The 17,181-nt window shown below is 39.5% G+C and overlaps 1 protein-coding gene across 3 annotated transcripts in view; it reads right to left on the reverse strand.

Moving 5' to 3' along the window:
• LOC110286769 (Scm polycomb group protein like 2) overlaps nt 1-17,181 on the reverse strand; it is a 126,435-nt gene that overhangs the window by 92,463 nt on the left and 16,791 nt on the right. For all 3 annotated transcript variants that reach the window (XM_085837928.1, XM_085837927.1, XM_085837926.1), the window contains exon 3: nt 13,388-13,465. In XM_085837928.1, the coding sequence (XP_085694054.1) occupies nt 13,388-13,465 (78 nt within the window). The remainder of the gene's footprint in view (nt 1-13,387; nt 13,466-17,181) is intronic.

The following is a 17,181-nucleotide window of genomic DNA, read 5'->3' on the forward strand; positions in this document are numbered from 1 at the left end:
TTTAGGGACATTATGTTTAATAGAAATTATAACATAAACACTGTTACTACTATTTCTATGGCTACCAAGGTTTACTTATACCAGATAACAAAGGCAAAATAATCATGTCTTTCTCATGAAAACCAAACATATTTCATTTTAAATCTTACATAGTTTCTCAAATTTGTTCAAGTTATCCTGCTTTAAAAAAAAAACTATTCAACTGTGTTAGATTTTTGCAAATGAAATACAGGTAAAGGCATTTCTATACCTCAAGTAACAAAAACACAAGCTACTAAGTGTTGCTACTTAAGCTATTTTATGTCTGTACTGGCTAGTTTTGTGTCAACTTGACACAGCTGGAGTTATCACAGAGAAATGAGCTTCAGTTGAGGAAATGCCTACATGAGATACAACTGTAAGGCATTTTCTCAATTAGTGATCAAGGGGGAAAGGCCCCTTGTAGGTGGGAACATCCCTGGGCTGGTAGTCTTGATTCTATAAGAGAGCAGGCTGAGCAAGCCAGGGGAAGCAAGCCAGTAAGGAACATTCCTCCATGGCCTCTGCATCATCTCCTGCTTCCTGACCTGCTTGAGTTCCAGTCCTGACTTCCTTGGTGATGAACAGCAGTATGGAAGTGTAAGCTCAATAAACCCTTTCCTCCCCATCTTGCTTCTTGGTCATGATGTTTGTGCAGGAATAGAAACCCTGACTAAGACAATGTCTATATTTATAAAAATTAAATGAATAAATTATAGCAGTTTGGACTTAAGATAAATCAAACTTGCATTCTATTTCCCTTAAGATAAAATGTTAAAAATATCAAGACCTTCTAAAACAGGTAAACCTTTACAATTACCATCATCTGTCCTCTGATTTCTAGGTGTTCTGTGTCTACAATCACTTCAAATCTGAAGATCTCATGTACTAACTTCTATGATATTAATAATGATTTTAATTTTCTTAGGTGACTAGTAATTCAAACAGAGAATCCTCTTGAATCTACCCCACTATTCCCTTTAACCCAAAGAACAGGGGCAATAAAAATCTCAAGTAAAATACCCCACTCCCAAGAATTCAAACTAAAAATTATCTGAAGCTAACTTATAATAAAACATTTTTATCCAAAAGACTAGTATTTACTCAGCCTTTTTCAAGGCACTTTACCATCATCAATTATTTCTTAGTGAGACAGCCCAGGGTTATCCAACCATTTCACTGATGCAGAAATAGACACCAACAGAAGAGAACAGGGGCAGGAAAAGGGGTGATAGGAAGTATCTGGGAGGAACAGGCAGGCAGCTAAAAAGGAAACTCAAAAGAAAACGAGAGACAATTCTAAGGCTAGAATTGTCTAAGGCTAGAATTGGTTGCTGTAGCTGACCATCACAATCATTATTTTGGCTTTAGAGATATTTAAGATATATTTTGAAATAGGTAAAGTACTTTGCAAGTCTAGTTATAACCTAAGTTACTTACTAATAAATATGCAATTCCTTGGCATTAAAAATATCCAATTTCCAATGGGCACACTGATTTCAACTAACACTTGCAAAATATCTGTCTTCCACAGACCTAATCAGAAAATAAACTCATAAAATATATACCTTCATATAATCATAACAAAGTGCACAAAAATCACAGAAGTCAGAAATATGTTTTGGTTACAAGCAGAGGGTAAAGAACAGTGGCAAAAGTAACTGAGTTTGACCATTAGTCAAAGAAATGCTTGTTCTCTATCAATTATGATGTTCTTAGCAACCTTGAAATATACAAGGAAAAGATGCTGGTGGGTTGGTTGCCTTAAACACCAGAAACTAAAATGCATAATGGACTTTGAATAAATATATTTTGAACTGGGTGAATTCTAGAAAATAAACGCACACTGGTGGTTAATAAATACCTTAACTGAGCCATAAATCTAAAAGGCTGACAAAATATCTGACCAAATCATGACAAATAAGAAAAGATGCTTAAGGAGCAACTGTTTATCAGTTTTAAAACATCCTCTTATAGATAGTGCAATACCAGTAACATTATCAACATCCCCCTCACCAAATTACAATTCTAAAGCAGAGCAGGACCTCTGGGGTGAACAGGCTCATAAGGAACTTACCTCTGCTTGGAAGACATACATGGTATTCAAATTTTTCAAAGCTATTTAAATGGTTTGACTAAGTTCTTTTATAAATTTCAAACTATTCTAAAGACAATGGATAAACTCACTGTCTTCTCAAAATCTTAGATTTACTTTCAAGAGCTCATTTTAACATCCCTCCCATTAAATACAGAAAGCCACAAACAGATTAGAAGAATACCCATCATTACAAATAGGTTATTTAATGGTAAGAGGGGGCAAAGAAGATAAAATTGTCATTACATTTGGAATAAAGAACATTTCCAAACAATTAGAAAAAAATCAAGGTTATGCCAATGAAATAACACTATAAAACAACTGCTTATACACAAGTACATCTTACAATATTCTTCCCTCAAATTGAAAACAATGATACTGTCCCTGGAAAAATTAAAATTGCAACAATTGATGCTCTTTAAGGAAACAAGCATCTCCAATATTGTTGAAAATCATGCATCATAAGCTATCTCCCCTGCCTTGGTTTCCCCTTAGTAACCAATCTATTTTTAAAAGGCATCCTAAAGTCATACTAATGGCAAGTCATAAAGCTTAATATTCTCATTCTTCAAAAACAGAATCAGATTTCAAATTATAACCATACTTTGTGATGAATGACAAGTGTTTAACAACCTTCTTTAAACCATCAACACCCTCAGATAGAAATCTGTAAGTAAAGGTGAGCTGCCCACATATATACATGGCAGGACAATCGGGGAAGGGGGAAATGGGTGGTTACTAGTCAGCTTTTGAAGCCACATATATAGCTCAAGGCACTCCCCTCCCCCCTTAAAAATACAGTCGATAAAATTCTAATATCTCTTTCTCTGACTCTTGAAGTACAAGTACTATTCAGGTTAAAAAAAAAAGTCAATAAAGGAGAAGAACCTTTACAGAACTGTTTCGAAGCAAATGGTCACTACACTCAGGTTTTACATGACTGCTGACCATCATCTCCTTTAATACATCTCCTTGCCTGAAGGCTCTGGGGGGGGGGAGTTAGTCCTAGCCTTCCTGTCCAGCTTTATGTAGGAGTCATCCCCTCTGGAGGGCTAAACCTGTCAGGATCCCCAAAACACATACCTGGCATCAGACCCACAAGGGGCTCCAGGCCACAGGCACATCTTTTTAGGTTGATATTCCCTCCCAAAATCCAAGTTACTTCCCAAGTGCTTGTCTCAAAACCATTCAAAGTCATCCCTGACCCTTAGTCCTACCAAGCTCCCGCAAAGCCCCCAGGCTGCAGCTTGGCCCCACCTACCCTGGGGAGAATTGCAGAGGGCGCTGTCGGTGCTCCTGGAGAGGGGGCCTGTTGAGGGGAGCTGGGCCAGGGGCCCGAACGCCTCTAGCAAGATGAGCCAGTGAAGAGGGTCCGAATAAGTGTGAAGGTCAGCAGCGAGTGCTAGCAGCGGAGATGGCCCACAGAGAACACTAATTTAGACACTGCAGCCTTGGCATCTGGGGTAAAGCGTCCAGGGGTGTGAGGCAGGGGTGTTGGGACAAACTGAGGCGGGACGCTGGCGCGGCAGTAAGGGGGCGTTCCCAGCGCAGGACTTGCCCCTAAGGCTCCCTTGCCCTGCAGACAGCCATCAGGACTCCAACATCAGGACTCCATCTCCACTTCCCAAGGGGGACCAGGGCCACCAAGCACCTCAGGTCTTCTCCGCCCGAGCAAAAGCACTTCTGTCATGCTAACTCCGGGAGCAGGCACCAGACTTCACATTGCAGCCGCCATTTTTGAGAAGCCGCGCGCAGAGCCGCGCATGCCCCACAACCGACACAGCCACTCCGCCCTCCCAAAGCAGGCTGTGTGCCCGTGGTCGCTGCAAACACGCCCTAAGACTGCTGCCGCGGGTGGAGCTTGAGCCCAGGACCCAGCAACCTGCATGAACGAGTTTAAGCAATGGCCATCGTGGAGAAGTGGTGATGCTGAAAAGCCTTTGGCAGTTTTCCCTTATACTTCAGGATCAAAAATCCTAGCAACAGGCTAAGTACCCAAGACCCCTGGGGTCTAGCATCAAGTTCCATGCTGGTACTCACTGCCATTAGACTTTTAGATCCCTGGCTAACTCCTAATTTGGCCACTGACCCCCCCCCCCCCTAAAAAAAAAATAGTTCCACAAGAAACCAAGTCAAAGGAGCAAGGAAAACTCAGCTCCTACTATGGAACTGGAGCTGCGCCTTCCTTCTGAGGTTCCAACTCCTTCAGCTTAAATCCTCTTCACCATGGGTTTTAGGCACCAATGCCCTGCCAGTCCCACTTTCTGGATTTTATTGTTCTTAATTTATGCTTAATCTTAAAGACACGAGATTGGCCTAGTGACAAATCCTGTTTGCTCACATTTGATGGATCCCAGAAGGATTGAATACATAGTTCAACTTGTGTTTGCCCTGCACGTGCTTTCTCACCTGAGAGAAACCTATAGCATGAGTGGAGATCACTCAGAAGAGAGGAAGAAAAAAATTCCTTAAAATATAGCATCCAGCTATACAAAATACATCACACAAAATGCCATAGAAAACATTCACCACTAGTTCAGAGTTAAGAATCCAATTTCAAAGGTTTGCTTGAAAAATACACGCTATGCTCTGTTAGCCAAAAGTAAAAGTTAAGTCTCCTCTCCTCTCTATACCTCTATCCAAAACTCAGTGTAGGTTTTCTATCTGTTACCTTAATGTAGAATGGATTAAACTAAAAGCATATATCCACAGCAACAAAGAGTATATGCATTTCCTCCAATATAAAATAATTTTCATATGCAACTTTTACAGTAAGAAATAAATGCCACTCCTTCAAGAATGTTAGCATTGTATATAATAGGCATTGCTAGAAGATAGTTTTAGGAGAAAAAGGGAAAGCCTTTTTGGTCTCCCTAAGAAGCCAGTAGTGCCTAAGACAGTAAAATAGGATGTAGTCCCATATATTCATTCTTTTGAAACTGAATAGGCCTAATACCTAGAGATCTCCAGAATGATGTGATATTAAATTCTTTCTCTCTTCCTACTAACTGGGAAACTATCTCCCTGAAAATAATACAATATTCTCTTGGAGTAAATTAGCTGATAACTTGGGACATACAGTGCCTATTTCTACATGCAAATTCACATATTCTTGATTTCTGTAATGTACCTAGTTCAAGAAAGATCTAAACATGGTGAACTTACTACTGGTGATTTGCTTCACAATTTGAAAATCACTTGATAAATACAAATAAACAGATAAACACAAAAGCCTGATAAACTTAATAAATACAAATATAAACAGATTAACAGATAACCTTAAATGTTCTTTGTTTTCTAGAGCAAGGCAACGACCTTTTCATAGTACCCCTTTGCTTGACTTTTAATTTTTAACAAAAATAGTATTTTTACATCATGATCAACACATAACAGGATTTTACATTTTCGTAATTGCAGCCTTGAATACCACATTATTCTGTCTTTTCCCCTCCTATGGTGGGGACTTTCAACCCACACAATTGAGAAAAGAAGATGGAAATTTGTACCTTTAAGGGATGCTCAATATGAAGCCTGTTTTATTATGATGTACGAGCTACTAAACTGAACAAAAACATACCAAGCCTAAGCCTGCAAACTTCCAATGTACACCATATTAAAGGTCTAATGTCAGAAACAGTCAGGTTCTTGTCATCTACTATTTACTAGCATCATTTCCAAAATAGCAGGCAAGCAGTGCAGTTTCATAAAATGTTTTGGTACTGTGGGATAAGCCAGTTTTCTAGCAGTCTCTAAGAAAATTACTACATTTTTATTTTGGTGTGAACAGCCTTAAGTGGTTTAAATCCTGGGTAATCAAAGTGTCCAACTGTCTCAAGTATACTTTACTATTTCAGAACTGAATACTCTAAATTATTTTAGTATTGATTTTTTCAATAATAAATATTAAAGTAAATGGATTATCCTTTTTCTCTTTAAACATTGGTGGCTTTGGAAAATTTGTAAGTGAGAAACAAATTTTAGAATGTAAACTTCAAAAGTTGAGATAAAAATTTCCTAGAAAGCAATGTTGAATAAATGTCTGGGCCACTGGAGATGCTTGTGCATAGGCCTGATGACCTAGAGCTCAATCACTCAAGGCAGCAGGAAAGAATGGATTCCTAAGAGTTGTCATCTGAGTTTCAGAAGAGCACAGTAGCATACTCACCCTTATAAGGAGATATAACATTTTCTTTCCTGTAACTCATACTATAAAGACAATATACCATTGGGACTTCCAGGGAGAACACAGAGTCTTTACGACATGAGGATGCCGATTTTGAAATTGAAGAACTGAAAAACTACCGTCATGAACCTGAAATGATTCAATAATATTTTTCCCTCAACACTGTATCCTGACATGAGATCTAAATGTGGCTTCTATCCTAACAGAACTACCAACATGTGGATATTTAATATTAAATTTAATTGGGTTGAAAGTTAGTTCAGTAGTAGAGCATTTGCCTACCATGTAGGAGACGCTAGGTTCAAACCCTGGTACCACACACACACACACACACACACACACACACACACAAATATAACTAAAATTTCAGCAACAAGATCCAGAAACACTTCTATTGCTCCCACCTGGTCTCTGTGCCTAATTCTCATTAAGCCTATGATGTCAAAGGCCACTGCAGGAGAAGAAAGATCAGGGTTAGACCTAGGCTGAACCTAAGGTTTAGCACTCTTTTCTCTCTCTTTTTTTGTTTGCTTTTGTTTTGTTTTTTTGTTTTTTGTTTTTTTCAAGACAGGGATTCTCTGTGTAGCCCTGGCTGTCCTGAAACTCACTTTGTAGACCAGGCTGTCCTTGAACTCAGAAATCTGCCTGCCTCTGCCTCCCAAGTGTTAGGACTAAAGGCGTGCATCTCTTTTGTCTGTATTACCTGAAGAAATGACTGGTGGATAAAGTCAAGTAACAATACAATGCATGCATCTATCTTTCCATCTTCTTTGACAAAGTTTTATAGCAGATGTTTTCCAAGCATTGGAAAACTGGGAAGGTTACTACAAAAAGAGAAACTAAGGAAGGGCAAATACGCGGGTATTTACTTGGTTTTGGACAAAGGCACCACAAAACTATACCATAGCAACAAACAGAAAAGTAAATAATTTAGTGATACCTGGCTTAAAATATGCTTTCAGAATGTTAACATCCAACAAAAAGGAGAAAAACAAGAAAAAAATACTCTTCAACCTGAAGTAATATAGTAAGTAGAAAAAAAAAAAAAAAGAAACTGGAGCTAAAATGAAAAACTCTCTTCTCTTGAAAGACTATGAGGTCAGAGCACTACAGTAAGTCAAGACTAATGAACAAAGTAAGTGAAAACCCAGTGGTGGTAGGAATATTGAACTTCAACATGAGGTGATTCAAGATAAACCCAAATGAAGACAACCACATATCTCAGTGATAAGAACTTATTAAAACTGTTGATTATATAAATAGCATCAAATTTTTTGAAAACTTTAGAGTATAAATTTAGACTAAAGATTATGTTTACTACTCAAGCATAAGAATACTCAATGCCAAATAGTTCTGCAGTATAAAGCAGCTCATAAGAAACTTTAAAATTATTTAAAAATATCATGTTTCCATTATTATTTTAGCATAGTTTAAGCTGAATAACTCTACCTTGAAATCAACCATCTGAAATGTTCCAGTATCTAAAAACCAGTGCCAAAATGTTGCTTTAAGGAAAAAACACATCATGAAAACCTGTTTCATGCACATTATTAAAAATATTGTATAAAATACTGTACTATATATAATATATACCAGTGAATTTCATATGTAGACCTGATACCCTAAGTATCTACATGTGTTTATCATAAAACTTCTAAATACAAAAAAACCCTCTACTCTTAAGTACTATGCATAAAGAACATTCAAACTGTAGAAACCCAGATTTTGTTAGTATTAATTACTCATGAAATGACTAATTCAGTAAAGTAAGAAAACAATAAAATCAAAGTAACGTTATTATTATCCCATAAAAGATAAGTATGAAAATAATTTGATATCAGTGCAAAAAAACTTGACTAATTACCCTATTTGTTCCCATGAAGACATGTGAAATAAATGTAATCATTAAAAAACTATTCAGTTGATCATAGCAGTCTCATTTCAAATTCTCTATAGCTAAATAGAGTTAGTACCTATTAAAATGGAGAAAGAAAAGCATTGTCTTTCATACTAGATAAAATTATTCCCAATCATTACTATTTGAAGAATAGACCATCATGATTTACTAGCAAGAAACTGGCTTTTGCAAAGACAGAATCTCAGACTCCAGATTAAACTTAATGAGAATTTCATTTTTCAAAGTTGCAAAAAGTTGGGGGCGGATTATGAATGTTGGAGAAGCATTGATCCAAATCACTCCTAATGTTAGCTTATATGCAGCAACTATCTATCAAAGAGAATGGAGTGTATATGAATGAAAATTGCAATCACAGCACTATGACGAAAGAGACAGGAGAAATATGCAAGTACAAGCCAACCTGCAATAACAACGTCTAGACATTCAGGGTTACAGGACTATACTGTCATGAACAACAACAAAAAACTAAAGGTTCTTTGTTTAAGATGGTACTAGTCTACACATATAACCCCAGCACTGAAGAGGTCAAGGCACAATGACAAAGAATTAGAAGCTAGCCTAGACTACCCATGCAAAAGGATCTCTGTTAAACACGCAAAAGGATAATCAACCTATAACATCTGCTAAGCACTGATATCCAAAGTGCCTTCAGATAATCTAGCTAGGTTAGCCAGATGTTCCTTTCCCTCCCATTACTACAAAGGGCTACCTCAGGAAGCTACTTACTCTATTTAACATAAAGATCTTCCTATAGGCTGGGCATGGTGTCACACACCTTGAATCCCAGCACTTGGAAGAAAGAGGGAGGCGAATTTCTGAGTTCAAAGCAAGCCTGGTCTAAGAAGTGAGTTCCAGGACAGCCAGGAGTATACAGAGAAACCCTGTCTCGAAAAAACAAAAGAAAACAAAACAAAACAAAACAAAAAAAAATCTTCCTATACAAGACCTTTCTTCCACTATACAAAATTAGCTATAATTTGGCAGATTCTCAAAGGAAGCACACCAGGGGAGAAAAAAAGAGGAAAAAGGATACTGAGATACATTATCCAGGAAATTCAAATACATTCTATAGTCATATGTTATTGAAGTAATTTTCTTGTCAACCTTTAAATCTGTAATGATAGCTGCTTCCAGAATACAGAAAACAGAATCTATTACACAGTTCTTGGCTACAAGTGAAAGAATCATAAAAATTAGTTTTATGATAAATCATAAAGTATAAAAGTCACTCTCGCTAATTATACTCTTTACAAGGCACTAGAAAACACCTCAAATTTTATCCCAGTGACAAATACATAAACTCATTAAGCATTCTCAAAACCATAAAAAGCCTAATAACATAGTCACTGATACAACACTGTGTTAATCAATGGGATACAAAAGAGGAATCTATATGTACATAAAAAGAATTAATGAATTACAGCAATACATATAAGTTAGAACATAAAGAAAATATGAACCCAGAGATATGGAAATATTCCACACAAACTTGATAGCCATTAGTTAGGTTAAAAATTACAAAAAATAACTTTTCAGCCACACCTTGACTGATATCCAAAGTGTCTTCAGCATGTCTAGCTAGGTAGACAGATGTTCAGTTGCCTACCATTGCTACATAGGGCTACATTATGAAAATATTCATTCTGTTTAACAAAAAGATTATCCCATAAAATACCTTATAGACATATAAGGTATATAACCGCAACTATTTATGAAAAGCACCAAGAGAAGTAACTGGCACCTAAAATTACTCAACAGGCAAAAAGAAAATTTAAAAATTACTCCAAAGCAGAAGGCTGGTTATAAACATCGCGAGTAAGTAATAAACCAGCACTTGGTTCAGCATCCCACCACCAGAACCCCTGGGGTTCAGGGAGAAGTCAAGGAACTAGAAGGTTCCAGAAGCCCTCGAGGGCCATCATTGAAGGGGGAGGAGGAAACGGCCGAGGAGAGGAGGACTTGCTGGGCCGAATCCCGAGAAACATTCTACTCACTGCCATGGTGAGCAGAGGGGTCCACTGGGCCGAAGCCCACACTTGGAATCAAAGGAGCCGGCCCTCAACTCGGAGAAAGCCCACCAGCCACGGGAGAAAGCCGTTAAGGCTTCAGCGCTTTGGCGCCTCAGCCTCGGACCCAACGGCCCAAGCTGCCAATCAGGCAACAGGGATTTCTGGGAACCGGAAGTGAGAAACTTCCTCAGCCAGGCGAGAAAGCCGTTAAGGCTTCAGTGCTTTGGCGCCTCAGCCTCGGACCCAACGGCCCAAGCTGCCAATCAGACAACAGGGATTTCTGGGAACCGGAAGTGAGAAACTTCCTCTACCGCCCCCTACAGGCGGGGCTTAAAAGCAGCCTGTGGCACCAGAAACGGAACCCCGATGCCCATTTGTGGATGCTGGCTCCCGGCTGCCAAGTACTGCGACACCCATTACCGAGATGTTGGAAACTTAAACACCAACACAGGCTAGACTTTTGCATCCCAGAGGTAGTGGAGGAACTTACATGTAACTGATAAGCAAGCTTTAGTTGTAAAGCACGGAACAGACTTTTAACTTGGATTGAACAAGAAGGAATTTCCGTATCCCTTCTCTTCTGAGGGTTCTACTACAAACACTCTACTTGCAAAGTAGGCACCAGGAAAAGATTTAACACAGGCGAAGGGGAGAGAAGGGAAGATGCTGGAAAAGAAAAACAGATCACTGTGGAGAAGACTGGGAAAAACGAGGTCCTTTATTTACAAATGGTTCATGGAGAGAAAGTGGGTGAGAACTTGATAAAGATATGGAAAAGCGTAAGATCAGCCTAGAACGAGGAGTGGGAATAGGCTTGGAGCAATGGGGAGAGAGTGTGGGAATGTTGGAAAATAAGGCAGAGGGGTGAGAAAGGGTAAAGGGTATAGAAAAAAGAATCTGGAGGAGAAGACACCTTAAAGGAAAAAAGTGGGGATTAGTGGAGGAATAAATTCCATAATACAAAATCTAAAAGGGGGGAACACCAGGTAAAATATTGTCAAATGGAGAAATGGAATTTCTTTGAAAGTACACATCTCACCCTGATGACTGAGCAAGATTCAATTCTTTTTCTCCTGAAGTGGAAATAGGACCATCTGTGAGTTCAAGTCCACCCTGGTCATACAGAAACCCAATCTCAAGAAACAACTAACAGTGCTGTGATGGTTGCAAGGACAATTTCTACAACTACAAATAAAACCACCAGCAGCAGCAACAACAGCAACAGGAATACAACAACAAAAAAAGATAATAGTGGAAAACTAATGGGTTCTAGAAGAGCAAAATGGGTTTAGGAATCTGGAAAGTAGTGATGAAGGAAAATTGTCTTGTACAGGTACAATAGTTTACAGAGTTGAAAATGGGAAGATAAAAATACAGGAACATGGCTGGAGAGATGGCTCAGCGGTTAAGAGCCCTGACTGCTCTTCTGAAGGTCTTGAGTTCAAATAACAGCAACCACATGGTGGCTCACAACCATCTGTAACAAGATTTTGGGCCACTCTTCTGGAGTGCCTGAAGACAGCTACTGTGTACTTACAGAGAATAAATAAAGAAAACTTTTAAAACAAATACAGTAACAACGGGGCGAGACGATGAAGGCCGAAGGGATAAAGCCAGGCACTCAAAGTGTAGAAGTACAATAAGAAGTGGTATAAAGACATAAACAATACAGAGAACAAAAAACAAACTATTATGTGACTGCAGGAATTTCTTTTGTGGCCAAGAATATTTGGAGTTCTGTAGCCTTCTTTTATGTTTATGGGCATGTCTTTCTTTAGGATAAGGAAGTTTTTCTTCTATCATTTGGTTAAAGATATTTACTGGCCCTTTAAGTTGGGAATCTTGTCTCTCTTCTATACCTATTTTATTTATGGTTGCTTGTATGTGTGCTGGTGGGGGATTATTTGCTGGCCCAGGGGCATCTTATCAGTAACCTCACTGGGTAAGAGGAGAAAAGCCTCCACATGGAGCCACCAACCTTTCACAGACCTTAGTGATCATGTAGTGTCAACTGAAGAACACCTGCCTAAGTCATTGATGGTACACTGAAAGATGCAGTCTAGCTTGGGGTTTTCACTTAGGTCACTGAGCTGTGTGGCTTCAGGCAGCAGTGGTTACATGTTCTCCTGATTTAGTAGTCTCCTGATGTCTCTTTTTTCTCCCTTGCCCTATTCTTCTCCACAATGTCTTTCCTTCCCATCCTATTATTTTTATCCCCCTCGTGTTTTTTTGTTTTAAATCACATCTGTATCTTTTGACCTATGCTGCCTCCTCTCCCAGCTTTTCTGTTCACTCCTTCTTACTCCTTCTTTACCCATATCCTCAGCCTATTCCTCCTGTTCTCTGTATTGTTTATGTCTTTATACCAGGCAGGAAAACAAGTAAGGATAATACTATGCAGGATAACACTCCCTGAATGTGAATGAATTATAACTATCTAAAACAGCAATCTACCTTTCCTTAAAGACAACCAGAAGTAAATAGGAGAGAGGCAGGATCTGAAGCTGGTGACACTGGATGGACTCTGGCCTCTTCAGAGGTTCAAGAAAGTACATCGCAACTTCCACACCTATCTAGGGACAAAACAATTATACAGTCTGCCTAGAAGACTGACAGAAGGAGCTCCAAGGTTTAAAGGGAAAACCATGGAGAAGGATCATGCTTTTGCTCAGGTACAGTCCTGGGAGTACCATGGATTACAGACAAGTTGTTAAGGGCTAGCTAGGACTGTCTGGAGTGTTTCCACAAGCCCTGATGTATGGAGAAATACCTCCGTTCCTTTTCTAACACCAGGCCCATGCTAAATAGGCAATAGACATTTTAAAGGATTTGATGAAAAACTATCAAAAATAAAATTAGAAAGGTCAACTGTGAAACAACTGTTTTCCTTGTCTTCTGATTCACCAGCAAACAAAGTAATCCAAGAACTGATGCCCATTCCTCACCATCAGTCCCTTTTGGTCCATTCTATGCTTGTTTGTTTTCTAGTTTTGGGTGGCATCCTGAGGCACAAGTTAGTCAGTCATACCTTGGGTCTAAGCAATCATGTATCTAATTCTGACAGCACAGACCCATCGGATGAAACCCAATTGACCCTATTAGGCAGCACTCTGTCTGTCTGGCATGACTTCTCTTAGGCTCCAATGTATGAGGTCCATAATTACCCTTCCTTCTGTACTGGAGGGTCCAGGTTCAGCAACCAGCTCTCCAAAACCAGCAAGTTGCACTCCAGTGGCAGGCTCCTGAGAGAAACATCACAAGGGGAGAAGTTAGAGGAGTCAGGGAAGTTTGAGATCAGGGGTGCTCATACAAAGCTACTGCTGATGAGGAAAACTTATTAGGAAATTTAGCATCTTATATAGAGTTTTCTTGAAAGGTAAAACAGGACCGTTTCAGGCAAAGCTCCCACACAATGAAATGAAGTCAGATGAAGAGTCTTTAAAGCAAGGATGCATAAGTGTACCTGGTTTTAGACTAGCAACTAAGCTCACTCTGCATATATCTATGCCTCAAAATTCCCAGGATTCCCTTGTCCCAGTAATGGGGAAGGCTGATGAAGGAGGAATGGATAAGCCTAGGAATGAAAGTAGTACCTGGGAAACTGAGACCTGCTGTCACGGACACATGAAGGCAACTATGGTTTGAGGTCCCTGGGTTACTGTGATGCTCCACATTCTACAGACACTCCTCATCCTAAATTCAGCTAGCTCAAATAGTCCCTTGATCTCCTAACAGCTTTTCCATAGTTACCCAAAAACTTATGAATATGCATGGTCTTCCCTATTTCGTAAAATGTCGTAGATTTTCATGGAAATAGGATCAGAACTGTGAGAATTATAAAAAAAAAAAAATCACTGCTTCAGTTGTCAAGAGTAACATTCTCATTCCAAATGTGCATTCAGATACAAAACTAACTGAGCAGAATCATGGGCAACACAGAGTCACAGGCTTTAAGAGAAGGGCATTCGAAAAGCCTGACAAACACCAACAACCTAAAAGAGGGGAAAGGTAACCAGCACAGCAATATGGGTGTGAATAAGGAAAATAAGTAAATATGTGCTCAGAATAAAAAGTCACAATATAAGTAAGTCGCAGGTATGGCTCCCATTATTCTTCACAACATAACTTGCATGGCAATACAGGCTGAGGAAAGAAGGGCAACAGGAAACTAATTGGCCAACTCTGTCAAATTCAGAACATGCAGACAGTACAAATAATGAAGAGTAGAAAGAAGCACTCAAAAGTACTGTGACTGTCAGATACATTAAAAACAAGGAGGAGACACAGGCTCAGTAGAAAGCTGGTTGCTCCAAAATGAGCACAATTGAGCCTCATCTGAAGCTCTATCCACGGACAGGATGTACAGGGACCGCAGGATGAAGCCACTAAGCTCTACAATCCCTGGCTTCTAATGAATAGCAGGACACATTCACACATCCATCCAGATCGTCACAGAGAAACTGGAAAAGCCCTGGGATTCCTATGACATTCCAAGGTTACAGTTTGTCCACAAAGGAAAACACTCTGACTAATACTATTTCTACTGGAAGCTTCTACCCTCAGCAGGTCTGGTACTTTGGGCGGAATAATTCTCAGTTCCAAAGGACTATCTTCGTTGGTCTCACTTATCTTGCAGCCTCCCAAAGCATTCTTACTATTCATCAGTGGAGACAACTTCATTATCTGCTCATAACCAAAATGCATGCAGAATGGCAAACACCACCATTATATGGAGGTTTCATAATAAGTATTTAATAGTTGTTGTTGTTCCCTAAAAGGAAAGCACAGATGGGATTCCTATAAGAAAGGTTCCAAAGCAGAATACAGCTGGGAGTCAGGAAGCCCGTGGTGCCTATGCTCAGAAAATACTTACACACATACAGCAAATATCATATTTGTGATGACTAATAAAATACCTATAACTAAAATATATAAGCAATGCCAAACAACTACATCAGAAATTTCAAACAACTCAATAAAAAAACCTAACCTGTGATACTCCTCACAGGCTATCCAGACAAGGGGACAGATAACAGCACAAGAAACAACTTATAAGCAGAGTATGAACAGTGCAGGGTGATGAGGCTCACATATGAAATTCTAGTACTACAAAGGAAGGCACACCCATGCAATCCCTCTACTACAAAGAGGGCAGCAGTTGGATCAGGAGCTCAGGACAGATCAGCAGAGATGTTAATCTCACAGTTATGCTCCCTATGAAAAACAAAAACTATCCAGATTGGTCATGGTGGTATACTCTGAAATCACAGCATTTGAGGCGCTGTGGAGAGGGCATGTGGACCCTCACTGCAGGCAAGGAAACAATTAAGACAATGCCACTACCTATTTTAGCTACAGGGCAATTTGATTCATGGACCTGGACATTAACCAAGACTTTTTTCAAAATAACAATGTAAAAACTGGATATCCACGCTGAAAAAAAAATGCAGGGGTATCTATGCACCTGGGAAACCCACAAACACGCACCAAAATCAAGGAGACAACACCAATAAGTGGCTTGGTTCCAAACATGGCAAACATTTTCAATCCAAAAACCAGCAGGGCACATTGAAAGAGTCAAATCCAGAAAGCTCAGATAGCTCTCTCTGAAAATCTCTATACTTGTCTGAAGCACAAGGGCTACTGGGCCCAGGGACACACTTAAAAAGAGGAAACAATAAACAAACTCTACTCCAGTCTTTCTGGGTACTATCTCCTTCCTTACATCTATGTGTCTCTGCTTCAGCTCTGTTTCTGTATCTGTCTCTGTCTGTCTGACTCTCTCTCTCACTCTCTTTTGCTTTCTCTCTCTAACTCTCATCATCTTACTCTCTTTAACTCTTGTCAGTGTGTTTGTGTGTGTGTGTGATTGTACATATGTTCTGTTGTGTTGTGTGCAAACCTGAGTATCTCTTACACTTCCTAAAAAGAGGCAGGGTGGCAGTCAATCAACCAGACATGCAAGGAAAAGGACAAGGATGGTAATTCCCTCCCCCCTCACACACACACACACACACACACACACACAAAGAGACAAAGAGAGAGACACGCAGACACTGAGACTTACTTTAACCAAAATTCAAATAAGACATTGGATGCTACTGAAGACAGACTTCAATTAAATTCCACACTCGAATGCTATCAGATAACTATGATTCAAAAGTCATAAAATCTAGTACAAGTAAGAAATGATCATAAAAACATAGATCCAAAGAAACATTTAAAGAAAGTTTGCACTGGAAACTGACTATCAACACCTGATCAGTCCACGATCATAAATAGCAATAGGAACATACCCTTATATAAACTACCTATGCTCCAAAAAGATACCCATACATAAAATATTGGAGACCTAGAATTGGGAACTAACGTCCAAAAATGCAGGATCGAAAGGAAACAATATAGGAAAGAGAGAAAGATGGAGAAGTGTATTACAAAGCCTCGAAAAAATACAGGAGAAAAACTAAAGAGACAGGGAAGGAAAAAACGAGGTGAGAAAGACAGAACAAAATAGGGATAGTGAGGGGGAGAAGTGGAACAGAGGCAGGAGGGAAGCAAGGAAGGTAAGGTGGGGCAGTAGGAAAGCAAATAAACTTCCCCAGGAGCCTGGGTGAATGATGACACAAAGGGAGGGAAAGGCAAGGGGGGCAGACCTTGGGAGGAGGCAGAGTGTGGGAGAGAACAAAAAGGTGTGAAAACCCTTGTAAAGAGAGGGGAACAAGGAAGGACCATGGAAAGAGGGAAGAAGGGAGGGAAACCACTCCCGATATCTTCCAACAAAAATCAATAATGTTTAAAAATTGCTCCAAAGCAGAAGGCTGGTTATAAACATCGCGAGTAAGTAATAAACCAGCACTTGGTTCAGCATCCCACCACCAGAACCCCTGGGGTTCAGGGAGAAGTCAAGGAACTAGAAGGTTCCAGAAGCCCTCGAGGGCCATCATTGAAGGGGGAGGAG

The sequence above is a fragment of the Mus caroli genome, unplaced genomic scaffold (genome assembly GCF_978045245.1).
Source record: "Mus caroli unplaced genomic scaffold, Mus_caroli_1 scaffold_5, whole genome shotgun sequence".
Lineage (NCBI taxonomy): Eukaryota > Metazoa > Chordata > Mammalia > Rodentia > Muridae > Mus > Mus caroli.